Source organism: Prionailurus bengalensis, chromosome B3 (genome assembly GCF_016509475.1).
Source record: "Prionailurus bengalensis isolate Pbe53 chromosome B3, Fcat_Pben_1.1_paternal_pri, whole genome shotgun sequence".
Classification (NCBI taxonomy): domain Eukaryota; kingdom Metazoa; phylum Chordata; class Mammalia; order Carnivora; family Felidae; genus Prionailurus; species Prionailurus bengalensis.
In genome coordinates this window covers 3,593,350-3,609,546 of record NC_057355.1, presented here as the reverse complement: position 1 = coordinate 3,609,546, position 16,197 = coordinate 3,593,350, and the positions used below count along the sequence as shown (strand labels likewise).

At 49.2% G+C, this 16,197-nt stretch overlaps 1 protein-coding gene across 1 annotated transcript in view; it reads left to right on the top strand.

The window, feature by feature from the left end:
- Positions 1-16,197, top strand: part of ADAMTSL3 (ADAMTS like 3) — a 348,695-nt gene continuing 332,498 nt past the window's right edge. Inside the window, exons 1-2 of the mRNA XM_043554621.1 lie at positions 1-374; positions 1,797-1,897. Coding sequence (XP_043410556.1) covers positions 1,829-1,897 — 69 coding nt within the window. The 5' untranslated portion in view covers positions 1-374; positions 1,797-1,828. The remainder of the gene's footprint in view (positions 375-1,796; positions 1,898-16,197) is intronic.

Genomic DNA, 16,197 nt, shown 5'->3' with positions numbered 1-16,197 from the left:
CCCGCGCGCTCCGAGCGGCCCGCGCCCGGCCCCCTCACGCGCTGCCCCCGCGCCCCGGCGCCCCCCGGCTCGCGCGCAGGGCTGTGGCCGGCCGGCCGGGCGCGCCGTGCACTTGCCGGGCGGTGCAGGTGGCGGCGCGCGCCCTCCGCCGCTGGGCCCCGGGCCAGCGCCGCGCTGCGCGCCCGGAGGGGGCGGGAGAGGCGGGGCGGCCCCCGTCCCGGCCCCATTTAACTGCGCGGCGGCGGCGGCGCCGCGGGCTGGAGGCCGGCGTCGGGGAACGTCCTGGTCCCGGGCTCCGCACGAGGTGCCGCGGCCCGCCTCTCCGCCGCGCGCGCCGCCCGCGCCGCACGTCCCAGAAGCTTCTACGGCGCCAGGTGGGAGTCGCGAGCTCCGCGCGGGGGTCGAGGGGAGGCTGTCCCCGGGGGCCGGGCAGGGACACCCGGGGCAGTGGCCCCCGGGCAAGGTTGGAGGGGTTACCTCGCGGGTCCCGGGGCGGCCCGGAGACCTCGGGCCGGCACGCTCGGTGGGGTCCTGGAGGACCCGGACAGGGACGTTCGGGGCTGCCGGCGGGGCGGGGATGGGGGCGCTCCTGAGGGCGGGGGCCCCTGTCCGCGAAGGCCGGGGGAGGGGGGCCGTCCTCGTGTTGGGGCTTCCCCGGCGGAAAACGGGCTGACAGCAGCCAGTGGCCTTGAGCGTCGGCGGGTCGCGAGCGCCTGGAGCGCGGAGTAGCGGGCTGGGGCGGCGCGGACGCGCGGGCGCGGGAGGAGCCTCCGCCGGGCGGCGGGCTCCGGCGGGGCGTGCGGCGGGGCGTGCGGCGGGGCGGCCGGTGCGAGCCGGCGAGGGGGGCGCGCGGTTCCCCGGGCCCGGCATTGGCCGCCTCCCTTCGGCCCAGAGTCGCCGCCTCAGGTCGGAAACAGCAGCACATTTGCGGATCGCATTAGGCCAGGCCCTTAATGCTTTCTCCAGATGGAGAGAAGCCACCGACCCGCCCCCGGACACCGGCTCCGCCAAGGCGCCCGCGAGGCGAAGTGAGAGGCGAGGCGAGTGTGACCTCGGCTTTTCCAGTCTCGGCTCGTACTGATTTCCCTGTAAATCGTCAGGGGGACTCTGCAGGCCCCCTCCCACCCCCCTCGCTGCCCTCCTGGGCTCAGGGGTCTCTGCCCGTTTGCCCTCACCTACTTTTGGCAGAGTGTGCCCGCCGGCGCTGAGGCCGTGCGCTCTGAACCTCCCTGAACTCAGCTCTCAGACCTCTCTGGCTGCAGGTCTGGGGCTTGGACGGTGGCATCTCCTGGGAGAAAAGCCTCAAACTGTTCTAGAACAGTCACCATCGTGCTGTGTGACCTTAGGCAGGTCCCTTCCCCTCGCTGGGCTGCCTTAGTTGGCCTCAGATTCATTTTTGCCTGAAGTCGAAGAAGCTGGCAGGTGCCCTAATCCTTGGCTCCATGCTGGCTTCCTGAGTCAGAAGCCAATCGCCACACCCTGCTGTTGACACATGAGCTGGAAAGTGGCTGGTGCAGAGATGTCTCAGCTTCTGGAGGACTGGCCGTGTGGGTTGCACATGGGAGGCAGGTCCAACTGCCCTCCTGACCTTGATGTGGACGCCTCTTAAAGATAGCCCTCCATGGCCTGTACCTTGAAATAGGCACCCCATCCTGAATCTACACAAACCTTTTTGAGACATTGTTGGCGGGGTGGGGGGGGGGTTCAGGGACCCTCCCTCTGATGGGTCTCTTAAGTCATGGGTGCCGCCACTGGGGACAGAGCTGGTTGGAAACCAACTTTTTGCTCTCTTGTAGGCTCAAGAGAGACTCCCAGGAGACCGGACCCGATGGCTTCGTGGGAGAGTTCCTGGTGGCCGCTGATCTGGATGGCCGTCATGCACTCTGCCCTCCTACAGGTACTGTGCAGGGGAAGAAGGGTGGCAGGCTTCCCTCTGCTTGCTCACAAGCACTGTTCTAGATCACCTAAGATGTGGTATGTGCAGTGTTCATCCTATCCCAGAGAGAGTCTCATTTTCTCCCTTACCCCTGGCAAATGGCATTCTGGTTGACTTAGCTGTAAGAATGATCCAAATCCCTTGGGTCCTCGCGGAGCCCTGAGCAGGGCTCTGAGACCGCTTGGGTGCCATGTACCAGCAATGACTGGGGGGGCTGTCGTGGACCCTGTCTTTTCAGTCTAGAATGGCTGTCTGCGTGTGCCCAGCGGAGGCTGGGCTGCTAAAGGCCAGGGCACAATGAAGGGGCCGAGCCCACTTTCTGACCTTCGCTCAGCCACGAAGTAAGTGTTCTGAGTTTACTTGTGTCAACACACATCACACTATTTTGCGGTTCTTTCTTAGGCTCCCGTCTCTCCCACTAGCCTGGGAGGGCCCAGCTCACCCCTTGCGTCCTCATTTGCCCACAGGGCAGACTGAAGTAAAGGTAGCATTGCCGGAGAGACGGGAGGGAGTGGCGGAGACAGTGACAAAGTGGATGGCTCATGCCCCATCTAGTGAGAACAGCCGCTGCCCCACTCCAGCGGAGCCAGGTGGGAACACAGGCCCAGAATTGCCGTATCTTCTACTTTTTAAAAGAGGGCTGGATCGTTCAGACTTCCTAGGAAACCTCCCAGGTTTTAAAGCCATGAAAGCCAGACACCTATGTTTGCATCCTGGATTTCGCCTAGCAGTTTGGAGCCCATGGTCTAAAGGTGCAGCCTGAGTCTTAGTGTGATGTCCCCAGGGCCACTGTTAGCCTAGTACAGCACCTCATGTGGGTTGGAACAAGGCAGTCCCTCTCTTCAGGTATAACTTCTTGGGCATATGGCTCAGGGGCCTGTGTACCCTCCGGGTCTAGCAAAGGGCCTGGGCCTTTAGGAGGGCTTTAATGTCTTTTCAACGAGGTTGCACACTTGAATAAAGAGACACACTGTGGGACAGATTGATCAGGCTGAGTCTCAGTTCACTTTCTCGGACATGGTGTTTCCGAAGCCTCTTTCAGCCCCAGTGCCCCACGATTGCGGTGGCTCGTGGAAGCTGGCTGTCAAGGTACGGTTTCTCCCCCGTGATCCCCGTGTCATTGATGCTGTTCCGTAATCACATTCTAATAGATATGTTTCGTTAGCACAAAAAATATATATATTTTTAAAATTTTTTTAACGTTTATTTATTTTTGAGACAGGGAGAGACAGAGCATGAACGGGGGAGGGGCAGAGAGAGAGGGAGACACAGAATCTGAAACAGGCTCCAGGCTCTGAGCAGTCAGAACAGAGCTCGACGCGGGGCTCGAACTCACGGACCGCGAGATCATGACCTGAGCCGAAGTTGGACGCTTAACCGACTGAGCCACCCAGGCGCCCCAGCACAAAAATATTTTTAGGGTGATTTTAGGGTTCCTCTAGTCAGTGAGGTGTAGGGTGGTGGCGAATGGCAGAGACTCACTTTTCGGTCCGGTCAGCAGATCTGAAACAGGCTGTGAGAGCTTCGCATATTTCTTCCTGGGCAAATGGGGCTGAGGCTTCAAGGCACAGCGTTTCGTTTTGTCTTCTCGCACCCTATAAAAAATTTAAATGTGCTTTGAGGCAGTCTGCTGACCTTTGGCCAAGGGCAGCGTTTGCCCAGCTTGAATCGCTCAGTGACCTCTTTTGGATTTTTCCATATCTATGTGCCTCTGGCAGGGCTGTTTCCACGTATGGGGCGGCGGGTGCAGGAGGTCGTGGAAGGAGGGTTCAGACTACAGCGCCCTCCACTCAGTCCACCGCTCGAATCCCGGCTGCACTACCTCCTGACCCGTCCACCCAGACTCCTCCGCATCTGTTTCCACATCGGTAGAGAGGGGTGTCTACCTCAGAGAACCATTTGGAGGAGTTAATCCGCTGCAAGTGGAGAGAAGGAGCAGACAAAACAAAAACAGTGTCTGGCGTGTAATAAGTGTGCAATAAACGTGAGCTCTCTGCGGGGGCTGTTGCCTGGGAACACCAGGGTTTAAGGGGTGCCTGCAGTTTCCGCTGTGGTACTGTAGGGGGCGCTCAGGAGGCGTCAGCCGGAGAGAGAAGGTGCTGTACAGGCGGGGAGGAGGTGGGGCCGACCTTCTCAGGGGAGTCTCCCGGCAGGTGTGAGTGGGATTAGCCAGGGCAGTCTCGCTATGTGGGCGGTGGGAGAATGTTCTAGTGTAGGGTAGGTCAGTCCTGAGAATCTACTTGTGGGTTGGACACTTGGCTGTCTGCCTAAGGTCAGCCTGGGTTTGATTCAAAGCTGCCGCTCTGGGATATCTTGAGAGTTTGGTTCGTGTTTGGGGGGCCTTGAGTGTTCTTCAGTATCTCCCCTTTCTTTGTTTTTGTTTTTGTTTTTGTTTTCTTTTTGAGAGAGAGAGATTGAGAGCGAGGGAAGGACTGGGGGAGAGGGAGAGAGACTCTTAAGCAGGGGCGCGACCCGGAGCTCCATCTCACCTGGGTGAGATCAAGACCTGAGCAGAAATCAAGAGTCGGACACTTAAAGACCCAAGACTGAGCCGCCCGGGCGCCCCTCCCCTTGCCTTGTCAGTGTGGCCGCTAGGTGGCTGGTAGGGAATTAAAAGATGCGAAGCCGAGCCACAAGGAGCAGGGGTGTGCCAACTCATTTAATAAAAACTAGATTCCCTTTATTAAATCAGCAAAAACTTAACCTCTTATATTCACTGACCGCAAGCAGTTGTGACAGATCGCAGAGCAGACGCATGAGGTCGGCCGCCTTGTGTTTTTCTGACTTGTTCTTGAGTGTTTCTGGAGCCGCTTCCTGTTTCCCTCACCCTTCTGGGTCAGGGGCCCCGGCCGCGTCCTGTCGCCCCAGGTCCTCTCCTTGGGGACCCCGGTCTTCCCTGAGAAGTCAGCTGCCACCGCTCCAGTGCTCCCCTGCAGCCGCCTGCTTTGGGAAGGTCTTACACCCACGCAGGGTGTATAAACACACTGCCAGTCGCCGGCTCCAGCCACGCTTTGGCCCATCCCCCCCATGTCCATTCCTTAGTGACGTCTTGGGCAGATTTACTTTCATTTTTTTTTCATTTAAAAAAAGTCCAGTCCGATTTCAAATTTGGATTCCCCGCTTTGGTTTCAATGTCACCTCCCTTCTGTCTCGTGTAGGCTCCACACGTGGCTCCAGGCATGTGACGTGACGTCCTGCCGTGGTCTTTCTCGTCTCACCTCAGCCAGTGGTGAGGACTGGTTCGGGGATGCTTCTGCTGGGTCCAGCCTTCCTGGCACTGGAAATAAGGAGGGCGGACGGGGAGAAGAGCAGACAGCTTTCTGTGTAACTGGACACCTCTCTCTGGTAGTTGCCACTGCCTGTTGGGCTCTCGGCGACTCTCGTGTCCTCGGGTGGCTGGTGTGAGTTCTTCAGGGGGCTCGGCAGGGCCTTCCTTTCCTGGAGCAGGAGGCCCAGCATGCCCATTGCTGCTGAGTTCTCCTTGCCTAGCGGGCAGCTTCGTGGGGTGGGGTCCAGGCATGCAAGGCGTTGTAAACCCAGCTCCCTAGCAGAACACACGGACTCACCCCGTCACCATCTCGTCCACCTGCAACAGACGTCGCATTGTGTGTCAGCCACACTCCAGTTAAAGAGAGACACCCCAGCTCCCTTTGTCGTTGCCCGCTTGATCCGTAGGGAACGCACGCTTCCTTGCCGTGCAGACGGTGGAGGCATCGGATTCTCCACACCGCCTCCTCTCTCTGTCCTGCCAGCCGCCTTTGGTTCTCCACTTCTTGCTCGGGGAGGCCCAGGGGCGTATCAGCAGAGCCAGTCTGAGCGGATGCACATCTGGGGAGTGGAAGGCCAGTCTCGCCTTGCAGCCCCACCCCCGCCCCCCGTGCGTTCTCTGTGAGTGATCTTTTTCTTCAGTGAATCTCAGTCGGGCTTAGAGAGTAGGGAGGTGATGCAGGACTTGGCCTTGCCCCTCCCTGCGAGCTCTGCGGCAGGTGTGTGCCTAATGTTAGCCCCTCTCTTTAGAATGTGAGGTCCTTACCTCCCCTTTGTCACCACTTTGGCCCTTAAGACCAATGTCTTAAGGTCTTAAGGTCGTTGGGAAAGGTCCCATTGAATGTCTTGACTCCAAAATTAGACACTGAGCTCTAGTTAGTGCGAGTTGTGGTGGCGGTTCTGGTCCCAGCGATTTGGGTTTCAGTGGTTCTGGTCTGAAGTTTTAAGGATTGTTCTTTCAGGTGGTTCTTGGCAGTTCTGGTCTCACTGATCCCCTCCGGTGTTATTTCTGGTCTTTGATCCTTCCTTCTGGCTCCATCAGTTCTGGAATCGAGAGGAGTTGTGATCTCAGAGACTCTGGATATTTTGGTGGTTCGGGTCTCAACAGCAGTTTTGTCTGGGTGGCCGTCACCTTGGTGGAGGCCTCGGCGTCTGTGGTGTTGGCTCTCATCTCGGTGTTGGCTCTGGCCATGATGGTGGCTCTTCCCTTCTCTCACCACAGACATTACACCATAATAATTAGACCGTTTGGCCTTCACCCCGTCCCTGTTGCATCAGAAGGCAGAATCCAAGCACAGGTGCAGAAATCCCCCTTCTCCTCAGAACCTGTCCCCTGACCCGGGAGAGGAGGGCGGCAGACTCAGCCGAGGTGACAGGTGTGTCGGTGTGCTCTTGATTGACTTGGGTCCTGCGTGGGCCGTGGTTGTAGAGCCACGCACACCTACGCTCACCCTTCACCGTGGCTTCTTACGGCACCACGGAACCCCCAGTAGAACCATTTTCCATCTCTCTTACTCTCACCTGCCTGGTCCCCCACCTTCAGGACTTCCCGGCCAAGCTCTGGGGCACTTTTCCGGCCACTCCCCATCTAGAGAAGAGGTCTAAGAGAATGACAGTGATGAGTCCATTGAGCTCCTTGCCATAGCTTGACATCCTGTGTCGAGCGGCACTGACCGCTAGCGGGTAAGTTATGTGCATAAAAATTTAAGTTGTAGAAAAATAGCGGAGGTAGATAATGAAAGGAAAATCAAAGTAAAAAATCTGCCTTCCCCCTACCACCCAGACAACTATCGATGTTCTCATGTGTGATCTTCCAGGCTTTGTCTGTGCACCGATGTCATATAAGTACACGGGTTATGTTTTGATTAGTGGGATCATGCTAAACACACTGTTAGGCATCGTTGCTTTCAGTCAGTATATCGTGAATATTTCTCCCTGTCGGTACGTACATGTCTGCGTTTCCATTTGGAATGGCGGTGTTCATTGCACTTATGGATATACCGTAATAATTTGTTTACACACGTTGTTTCTTTGTTGGACCTTTGGATTGTTTCCAAGATGGTTCGGTCGCCTGTGTTTGCCATCAGCTACCTGTCATGGACATCTTACGCTCACGTCTTTGCTTACTTATTTGAATATTCCTTAGAGTAATTTTTCCGTAGTTGAATGTGCTTTGCTACACATTTGGTACACCTCGTGGCGCTTTTTCTCTTCATCCTGTTTTATTCTGGGCGGAGTTCTTCCAGCACCCTGGGTTTTATGTCACACGTGCATTCCCTGAGTGACGTCCCCCCCCACAGTGATTTGGGATGCAGATTCCAAGCTGTGCCGATTGACACGACAGATCCTGAGCAGAAGGACTTAAGCTTGTCCTGGAGGCAGAGTCCGCCTTCTTACCAAGCTGCCCCCAAGGCCTGCACCTGCAGGATGGAGTCATTGGGTAGATCCCGTGAGAATCCAGTGGAAGAATGAAGGGGAGCCCTCTCCTCATTTGTCATTGTGACGCCTGATGCCTTTCTCTTTGTCTCTGTGTCCTTCCCATCTCTGGCTCTTTTTACAAGCTGCTCAGTTCCGGAGTTCTGCACATTGTCTCTTCTGTCTTCATAGGCTCTCCCCAGGCATCTTCCGTCAGTCACTCCTCTGGTTTTCTCTCCAGAGCCTCCTGCCTGGGGCTTATCACCAGGGGACCCAGATCTCAGAGTGATTCAGGCTTTCAAAAGTTCTCTTCAAGTAAGATTCTGCATACAATCAAAAGATAAAAAGGTATCTTCTATTTTACATTAACTTCTAAATGTAAACATTGGAAATAAAACACAAGTTTGGTAAGTCTCTTTTGGCTTTCCTTCCCTTCCCTTCCCTTCCCTTCCCTTCCCTTCCCTTCCCTTCCCTTCCCTTCCCTTCCCTTCCCTTTCCTTTCGTTCCTTTTCCTGTCTTTTCTTTTCTTTTTCCTTTTTCTTTTCTTCCTTTCCTTTCCTTTCGTTCCTTTTCCTTTCTTTTCTTTTCTGTTTTCTTTTCTTTCCTTTTTTCCCTTTTTTTCTAAACTCAAACACTTCTCCAAAATGGAAGAGGCGCTACATCTCGGAGAGGCTTCTGACTGTCTCTTCCATGAACTGCACATCAATATCCATGAGCTACTAGTCAGCTCCCTAGGATATTCCCTGGGGGCCTTAAACATGATACTTCTAAAGGGAAGTCCTCAGTGCCCTTCCCCCGCTGCCCCACCAACTCTGTCTCAGTGCTTAGATTCTCCATCATTTGGTCATTTGAGCCAGAATCTTGGGATCACTGTAGATGTGTTCTTTGCTGCCCTGCCCTGTACCCATTCTGCCACCAACTTCCATTTGTTCCATCTCAAAAATGCCTCTTAAATCAGTTTCCACCCCTCTGCTTCCATTGATACCATATGTTTGAAGAGTAGGGTACGTGGTGGCACCAGGTATAAACAAAGGCAGTTTGTGGTCATACTGGACAGGACCTTGCCGGGCAAGTTGAATAAGTCATTGATAAAGAGGGCTTTCTTTGGCGGGCAGCATGGAGTCCTGTGGGTGTTCAGGAGGTGATGGGAGGCACCATTAAGATTCCCTCGGACCACTGGTGATGCACATGAGCAGAGGGTACTCGTGAGGCAGCTGGCACTGGTCCAGGTTGGTAATGAGTCCTTCAACTCAGTTCACGAGAGTGTGTGGGTAGGAGTTAGCCATGGACAAGAGGGTGGGTATGGAAACATTTTAGAACCTGATGAGATAGATCCTGACAAGTGATCGTGTGGGATAGAGAGGGGCGGGGGAAGAATTGGAGATTTCTTCAGGTTTTGAACAAGTTTTAGGGGCACATGAAAATGAAAACTTACCCTGATCTTGTGAAATGGTTGGCGATGGCTGAAGGAATAGTTTCAGGGCAAGATGTCGATTGCAGAAGGTGAGGCACTGAATAAAGGACATGTGTGATGCTCTTTGAGAGGGAAGTAGGATCTGAGCAGAGTGAGCATTTCAGTATATATGTACTCCTCAGGGAAGCATCTAGGAGAAAAGAAGGGATTAAAGATACAAGAGGAAAAAAACAATTTTATGTAATTGTTTCATAACAGAAAAGTGGGCAGCGTTCCCCCACTACGTTGCTAATGGATCTGAAAGCACCAAAGCTGACATCTTATGGAAACCACATTGCAAGGTTTATGATTGTGATTGCTCTCAGTTTATTTGTACAAAGATGCTAATTTCCATAAATAGCATGGAAGCATAAAGCAATTTCCTCTCCAAGTATTTTATGCAATTACTTTCTGGAATTTGTCAGCACTGAACAGCTCCAGCCAATGTATGCTATAAATTATTGTGGTCAAATACTCAGAAATGCATTTGTTCTCCAAGCCTTCGCTTATAAATATAATAGCCTTTTATTTTGAAAATACTTTTTAAAAAGGAAGAATACCTATTTTATTAATAAGAACTCATTTATGGTATTAAAGGACTTTAAATTCTCTTCACTCTTTTGAAATTTCCATTGTATTTTTTCCTGATTTAAAAATATAAAACATGTTTATTAGAAAAAATATGGAGAACACAGGGAAAGACAAAAATGCTAAAAATAACCATTAATTCTACCAATTATTAGGATTTTGTGGTATATATGTATAGCTAATATTCTTCCTGGAATATTAACATGTGTAAGCATCTTTTAAAAAGTGATTACACTGTATTTTGGTTATAACTTTTTAAATATTTAACAGTGTGAGGAATATTTCCATATGTCCTCAAATATTTTTCCTATAGTAGTATTTAATGTCTTCATAATACTGCATCATTTAGATGTCCTATATTTTATTAACTAATTCTTTACTGCTGAACCTTCAGGTTGATCAGCTTTTTGTTATTACAAATAATGCTGCTACAAAAACTCAAGCAGAACCATCCTTGCTCACATTTGTGATTATTTTCTTTGAATGCATTTCTGGAAAAATGTATTCGTTGAGACATAATTTGGGGGTCAAAAGCTATGTGCAGTTTTAAGACCTTAAACTTATATGATCAAATTGTCTTTTCAGAAAGCTTCTATCAATGTGTGTTCTTACTTTGCAAAAGTTAGCAATAGCAGACTTAATTAAGGAAATCTGAGTAATGAGAGATTCTCAACAATACTTTTGGGCTCTCCTTATTACTGGTTTCGTGTAAGGTTTCCTTAAGACGTTAGAAATAGTATAACAGATTTTATCTTCATATTTTTGCCTATATTTTTCTACTGAGAATTTCTTGTTAATTTGTAAGTGTTCTTTATATATAAAGTATATTAACCTCCTGTCTTTCACATGTTGCAAGTAATTTTCCCATTTTGTCATTAATTTTTATCTTTATATTTTGGATACACTGACATAATTTTCAAGTCGTATACTTTGCCTCTGCATCATGCTTGGAAATAACTGAGAGAAAATATATGCACGTCTGTCTTCTTCTAGTCTTTTTTTAAACATTAACATTTTAATTTTGGAATATATTTAGTTAATTAATCTGTCAGTGTCTTCCTGTGCTAATACCATATTTTTTAACAAACTATTTTACTATAGCTTTATGGTGTGTTCAGTATCTATTAAGTCAAGACCTGTCTTCATTATTATAGTTTTGACTAATCCAGAGGTCTTTCAAAGGATTTGGTCAAGTTCCAAGCACAAAAATTCTGCTTTTTTAAATGGGATTTGGTGTAATGGGGGAGTAACAAGGATTTTTTTCCCTCAAAACTGCACAAAACAGACACACAACCAAAAGAACAAAGTTTATCTTCAGTGTAACAAGGAAATGGAACTGGCCTCTCAGCACAAACCGTGAAGCATTTTTTTCTGAGTTCTGTGGATTCTAGACCTGAGTGAGAGAGGATCCTGGAGGTTGACATGTGTCTCCTTGGACTGTGAGCAGGACAGAGATTTCCCCAAGGGTGACTGTCACAAATTGTGCCTATCTAATAAACTTTTGGTAAGGACAGTGGCATTGGGAGCCTTGATGGGGCTCAAAAAGAAGTGGGTATTGTCCCCAAAGAGGCCTTACTTGACATCAAAAATGGCAAGTGACCCAGAGTTGAAGGGGAAAATTCTTGACACACATTTTTTTTTGTCTAGATGTTCAAGGTGACCTTCTGCCCAGGGAGTCTGCTGAAGGGGAAAGGGAAAGGGGATGAGGTAGGGGGAGGGAGCCGCACTTCCCAGAACAAAGGGCTGTGGATTAGGGGCTCCTCCTAGACCTCACGGACCTTCCAGTGGTGACAGTAAAAGGAAGATATTGTTCTCGAGAAAAGGAGAGAGCTTAATTAGAGGATGAGCCAGACCGCAAAACCGAATTGAAGCACTGGATGGCTCATCCCTCACGTCCTCCCCTCCTCCTCCCTGTGCTGCTCTTCAGCGGTGCTGACTCCGTGAGGAAACAGGAATACAGTGGGTTAAGCAGCTGGGGATGTGCCAGATCAACAGGCGTTCTACACAATGGAATACGAACAAACGAATACGTGATAATAGAAAACTGATGAAAGAAGATCCAACATACGTATAGTTAATATATCTTAAAAAGAAGAAAAAAATCAACAAGTTAAAACATTTCTTTTTTCCTGAGGTCTTTGTAAATATTGACTCCGGGCCTTTTGGCGTTGGATATTACTGAAGAGAACTGTGTGGCCAATCTGATTTTTTCCCCTTGTGTGTGCCTTGGTTTGTCTGCCATGATAGCTACGTGATTTCTTTTCTGTTCTGAAGTCCTGTATTTTCATCTGGACATTATATAATTTTTATGTAAATAGTTTTTTTTTAATCTTTATAAGTGTGTATTGTGTGTGCAGGAAAGGCTTTTTACTGTGATCTTCAAATTTGTAATGGTTTGGGGCACCTGGGTGGCTCATTCAGTTAAGCATCCGACTTTGGCTCAGGTCATGATCTCATGGTTCCTTTGGCGTCGGACCCTGCACTGACAGCTCAGAGCCTGGAGCCTGCTTTGGATTCTTTATCTTTCTCTCTCCCTCTGCTCCTCCTTTGCGCTCTCTCTCTCTCTCTCTCTCAAAAACAAATAAACTTTAAAAAAAGACATATTTGTAACGTTTTTATTTTTTATTTTCACCATTCTTTTTCTAAGCTCACTTTTTCCACGATCTTAAATGTTTTCTTTAAACTTTCATATTTCCACTGAGCTTTTTAAAAGAGCGATCAGGTTGTCTATAATTTATCTGTGGCTGTTGTTCTGAGAAATTTATCTAGTGATACGTGTTCATTGACTACATTTTGCTTATGTTTCTATTTAAAAAAATTGTATTTGTTGACCTTGTGAGGGTTCTGTTCTGATGGGGATTTTTTAGAATGGGGGTCTGCTCCATGTGTCTCTTGTCCCCCCTTGGTGAGACCAGCAGGCTAGCCAGGGGTGTTCCTCTCTTGATGATAACAGACACACACAGGAATAAGTCTGAGTGCACAATGGTCTTTCTTGTGACTTCTACTGGAGCCATTTTTGCTAACATCCCATTGGCCAAAGCAACTCACATAGTAGAAGCCATAGTCAGGGAGTGGGGAGGTACCTTGACCTGCTATGAAGCCTGGGCAAGTTATAAAGCTAAGCCCCAATCACTAGGGTGGGCAGGTAAGCTCCTCCCATAGAGATTATGTGTGTATGAATGTGTGTGTGGTAGTGGGGGGTGAGGGGTAGGAGTGAATTTTTTTTTTAATGTTTATTTTTGAGAGAGACAGAGACAGAGTGCAAGCAGGGAAGGGGCAGAGAGAGGAGACACAGAATCCGAAGCAGGTTCCAGGCTGTGAGCTGTCAGCACAGAGCCTGACATGAGGCTCGAACTCACGAACCGTGAGATCATGACCTGAGCCAAAGTTGGACGCTCAACTGACTGAGCCACCCAGGTGCTCTGTGAGTATTTTCAGCTAATCTAATCTAATCTGGTAAATCCAGGATTTTCTTTTTTCTTTTTTCTTTCAAAGTTTTTATTTTAACTCCAGGTAGTTAACATACAGTGTTAAATTAGTTTCAGGCATACAATATAGTTCAATAATTCCATACATCACCCGGTGCTCTTTACGGCAGATATATTCCTTAATCCCCATCACTTATTTCCCCCACCCCCTCACCCACTTCCCCTCTGGTAACCATCAGTATGTTCTCTATAGTTAAGAATCCGTTTTGTGGCTTCTCTCTCTCTCTCTCTTTTTTCCCTTTGCTCATTTGTTTTGTTTCTCAAATTCCACATATGAGTGAAATCATATGGTATTTGTCTTTCTCTGACTTATTTTGCTTAGCCTAATACACTCTAGCTCCATCCATGTCATTGCAAATGGCAAGATGTCATTCTTTCTTTATGGCTGAATAATATTCATTTGCGTGAGTGAGTGAGTGTGTGTGTGTGTGTGTGTGTGTGTGTGTGTATCACATCTTCTTTATCCATTCATCAACTGATAGACACAAAACCAGGCTTTTCAACGAGTGTAGATAGCTCTGGAGAGCACGCTTTAATCACCACATTTACACCATCATCATCAACTAATATCGCTGAACTGGGAAATTGTAGCAGTGTCTCACTTTGCGATGTAAAGTCAGCCAGGAAGAAGTATACTTTACATCATGACTCAATGCATGTATGTATGTATGTGTTCATATTACTGGAACAAAAGTTTCAAGAAACAAGGCTTATCCTTTCTATGAAGCCTTCACGGTGACATTTGCTTTTTTACCCAGTCCATTCCACTTGATCCTATGGGGAAAAAATGGCTGGTTAAGACCTAACAAATTAAGTTCCTGACCCACTAACGGGCTTTGTTTACAGTTTGAGAAAACACCGCCCCGGTCAATAGACCCCATACTCTGCGTCCTTTTGTGTGTATTGATTGTCCTTGTCTGACATTTGGCTGGAGGGAGAGGGTTGATGAGTGAGGCATACTCCTAGTACAACTCCCAGGTCTGGTTACCCCTCACCCAGTGTAGCTCTGGTCTCCCCGGGGTGGTAGGTTCTTCTGCTGAACTGTTGCCAATGGTGTGCACGGAGAAGTGTCATTGCCAGCATGCATGTTATCAAGGCTCTTCAGAATGATCTAGATGCTCATATTCTTTTACTCCTCTGACCTACTAACACAATGAATCATATCAGTGAGCTCCCTAATATCGAATCATCTCTGTGCTCCTGGCATTAACTGAACTTGGCCATGATACATTGTCTTTTTAATATTCAGCTGGATTCGGTTTGCACATATTTTGTTGGAAAGTACGACATCTGTGTTCATAAGTAATGTTGGTTAGTATTATATTTTTCAGGTTTTTATACCAAGATTTTTGTTCACTTCATAAAAATGGGTTAGAGCATTTTCCATCATTTTTTTTTTCTTTTCTTGATCTGTTTAAATAGCACAGGAATAACCTGTTCCTTGAAGATTTGAAAGAACTTGATAGTAAATGGGGCACAGAACCTTTTTGGGAAAGTATTCTCTGAAGGCTTTTTAAAATTTTTGTATGATTATTGGAATATTCAGGTTTTCTCTCTTTTTTAAATTTTTTTTAATGTTTGTTTTTGAGAGAGAGAGAGAGAGAGGTAGAGGTAGACCGTGAGTGGCGGAGGGGCAGAGAGAGAGGGAGACACGGAATCCAAAGCAAGCTCCAGGCTCTTAGCTGTCAGCACAGAGCCTGACGTGGGGCTCGAACTCGTGAACCGTAGTGAGATCATGACCTGAGTCGAAGTCGGACGCTTAACCGACTGAGCCACCCAAGCGCCCCATCAAAAAATTTTTTTTTAAAGATTTATTAACTTCATCACCCTTAAATCTAGAGAGAAGCAACCGCCTTGGTTTTCAGAGCCTGGAATTCTGAGCGTTGGTGTAGCTCATTTAGGAGTATATTTTAAGCAATGCTATGAAACGGATTAACTATGACTTTATAATTTTATGAAAAAAGAGGCCCATACATGTTAAAGTCCAAAAATACAGTGCCCGTCAGTTGGGGGAGGGGTGGGTAAAATTACAAGGAAACTTGCTGTTACTCAGTGGGATCTGGGAGACAGGACTCCAGATGATTCTGGAAAGGAGAAAGCAGGCAGAATCTTCTGCTGGGGTGAAGGCAGGGCTTATGAAGACATCTTCTGCTTGTCTGGTTCGGCTCATTGGTTTGGATTCATGCCCGTTTGCTGGGACTGAGGGTTGGAGGTACCGATGGAAAGACGCCAGCCCGAAGGTGAAGGGCATGGCTGTCCTTCTCAAGGAAGGGTTGCCCATCTGTTAACAATAACTTGTGTTCATCCTTCGCTCGGGTTGGGAGGGAAGAGAAGAGGGGAATGTGTGCGATGGGCATGTTGAAGCGGGTCCAATGCCCTGTGGCTGCTTAAAACAAATTCCTTTCAACGCACTCTTTGCATTTAGAACACAGAGCCTCCTTTCCCCGGAGCGGTGGCCAGTGGAACAGTAGCTACTAATACTCCCTCCTTCACGGTCCTCTGATGAGAGAAGACCTTCCCAGACCCTGGCCAGGCCTTTGCCTTGTGCTTCAGGACGGGCTTTGTGGCCTTGCGTCCTGGCGGAAGCCCCGTGATTGTGAGCTGACCTCCAGGCCCTCCCTCCCATCCTTGGGAGGCCCAGCATGTGGCAGGCGTCACCGTTCATGGCTTCGAGGGGCAGAGGACTTGCACTGCAGGCTCTGTAAACCTTTCTGGGATGCATCAGCAGCTTCCATTGTGAGAGCCAGGAGCGCATTTGGTGCGGGGAGTAGGGAAGGGACGCGTGGCGTGGCAGGTGGCCACGGTCTGGCGGGCTCCGTTCAGCCCCGGTGGGAGGCCGCTGTTCACCTGGGTGGTGCCCGCTGTGTACCGGGCTGCTGACTGCCGGTGGCTGGCACATCCTTGGCAATGTACTTAGCGACCTGGCACTTTATTATTATTTTTTTTTTTTAATTTTTTTTTCAACGTTTATTTATTTTTGGGACAGAGAGAGACAGAGCATGAACAGGGGAGGGGCAGAGAGAGAGGGAGACACTGAATCGGAAACAGGC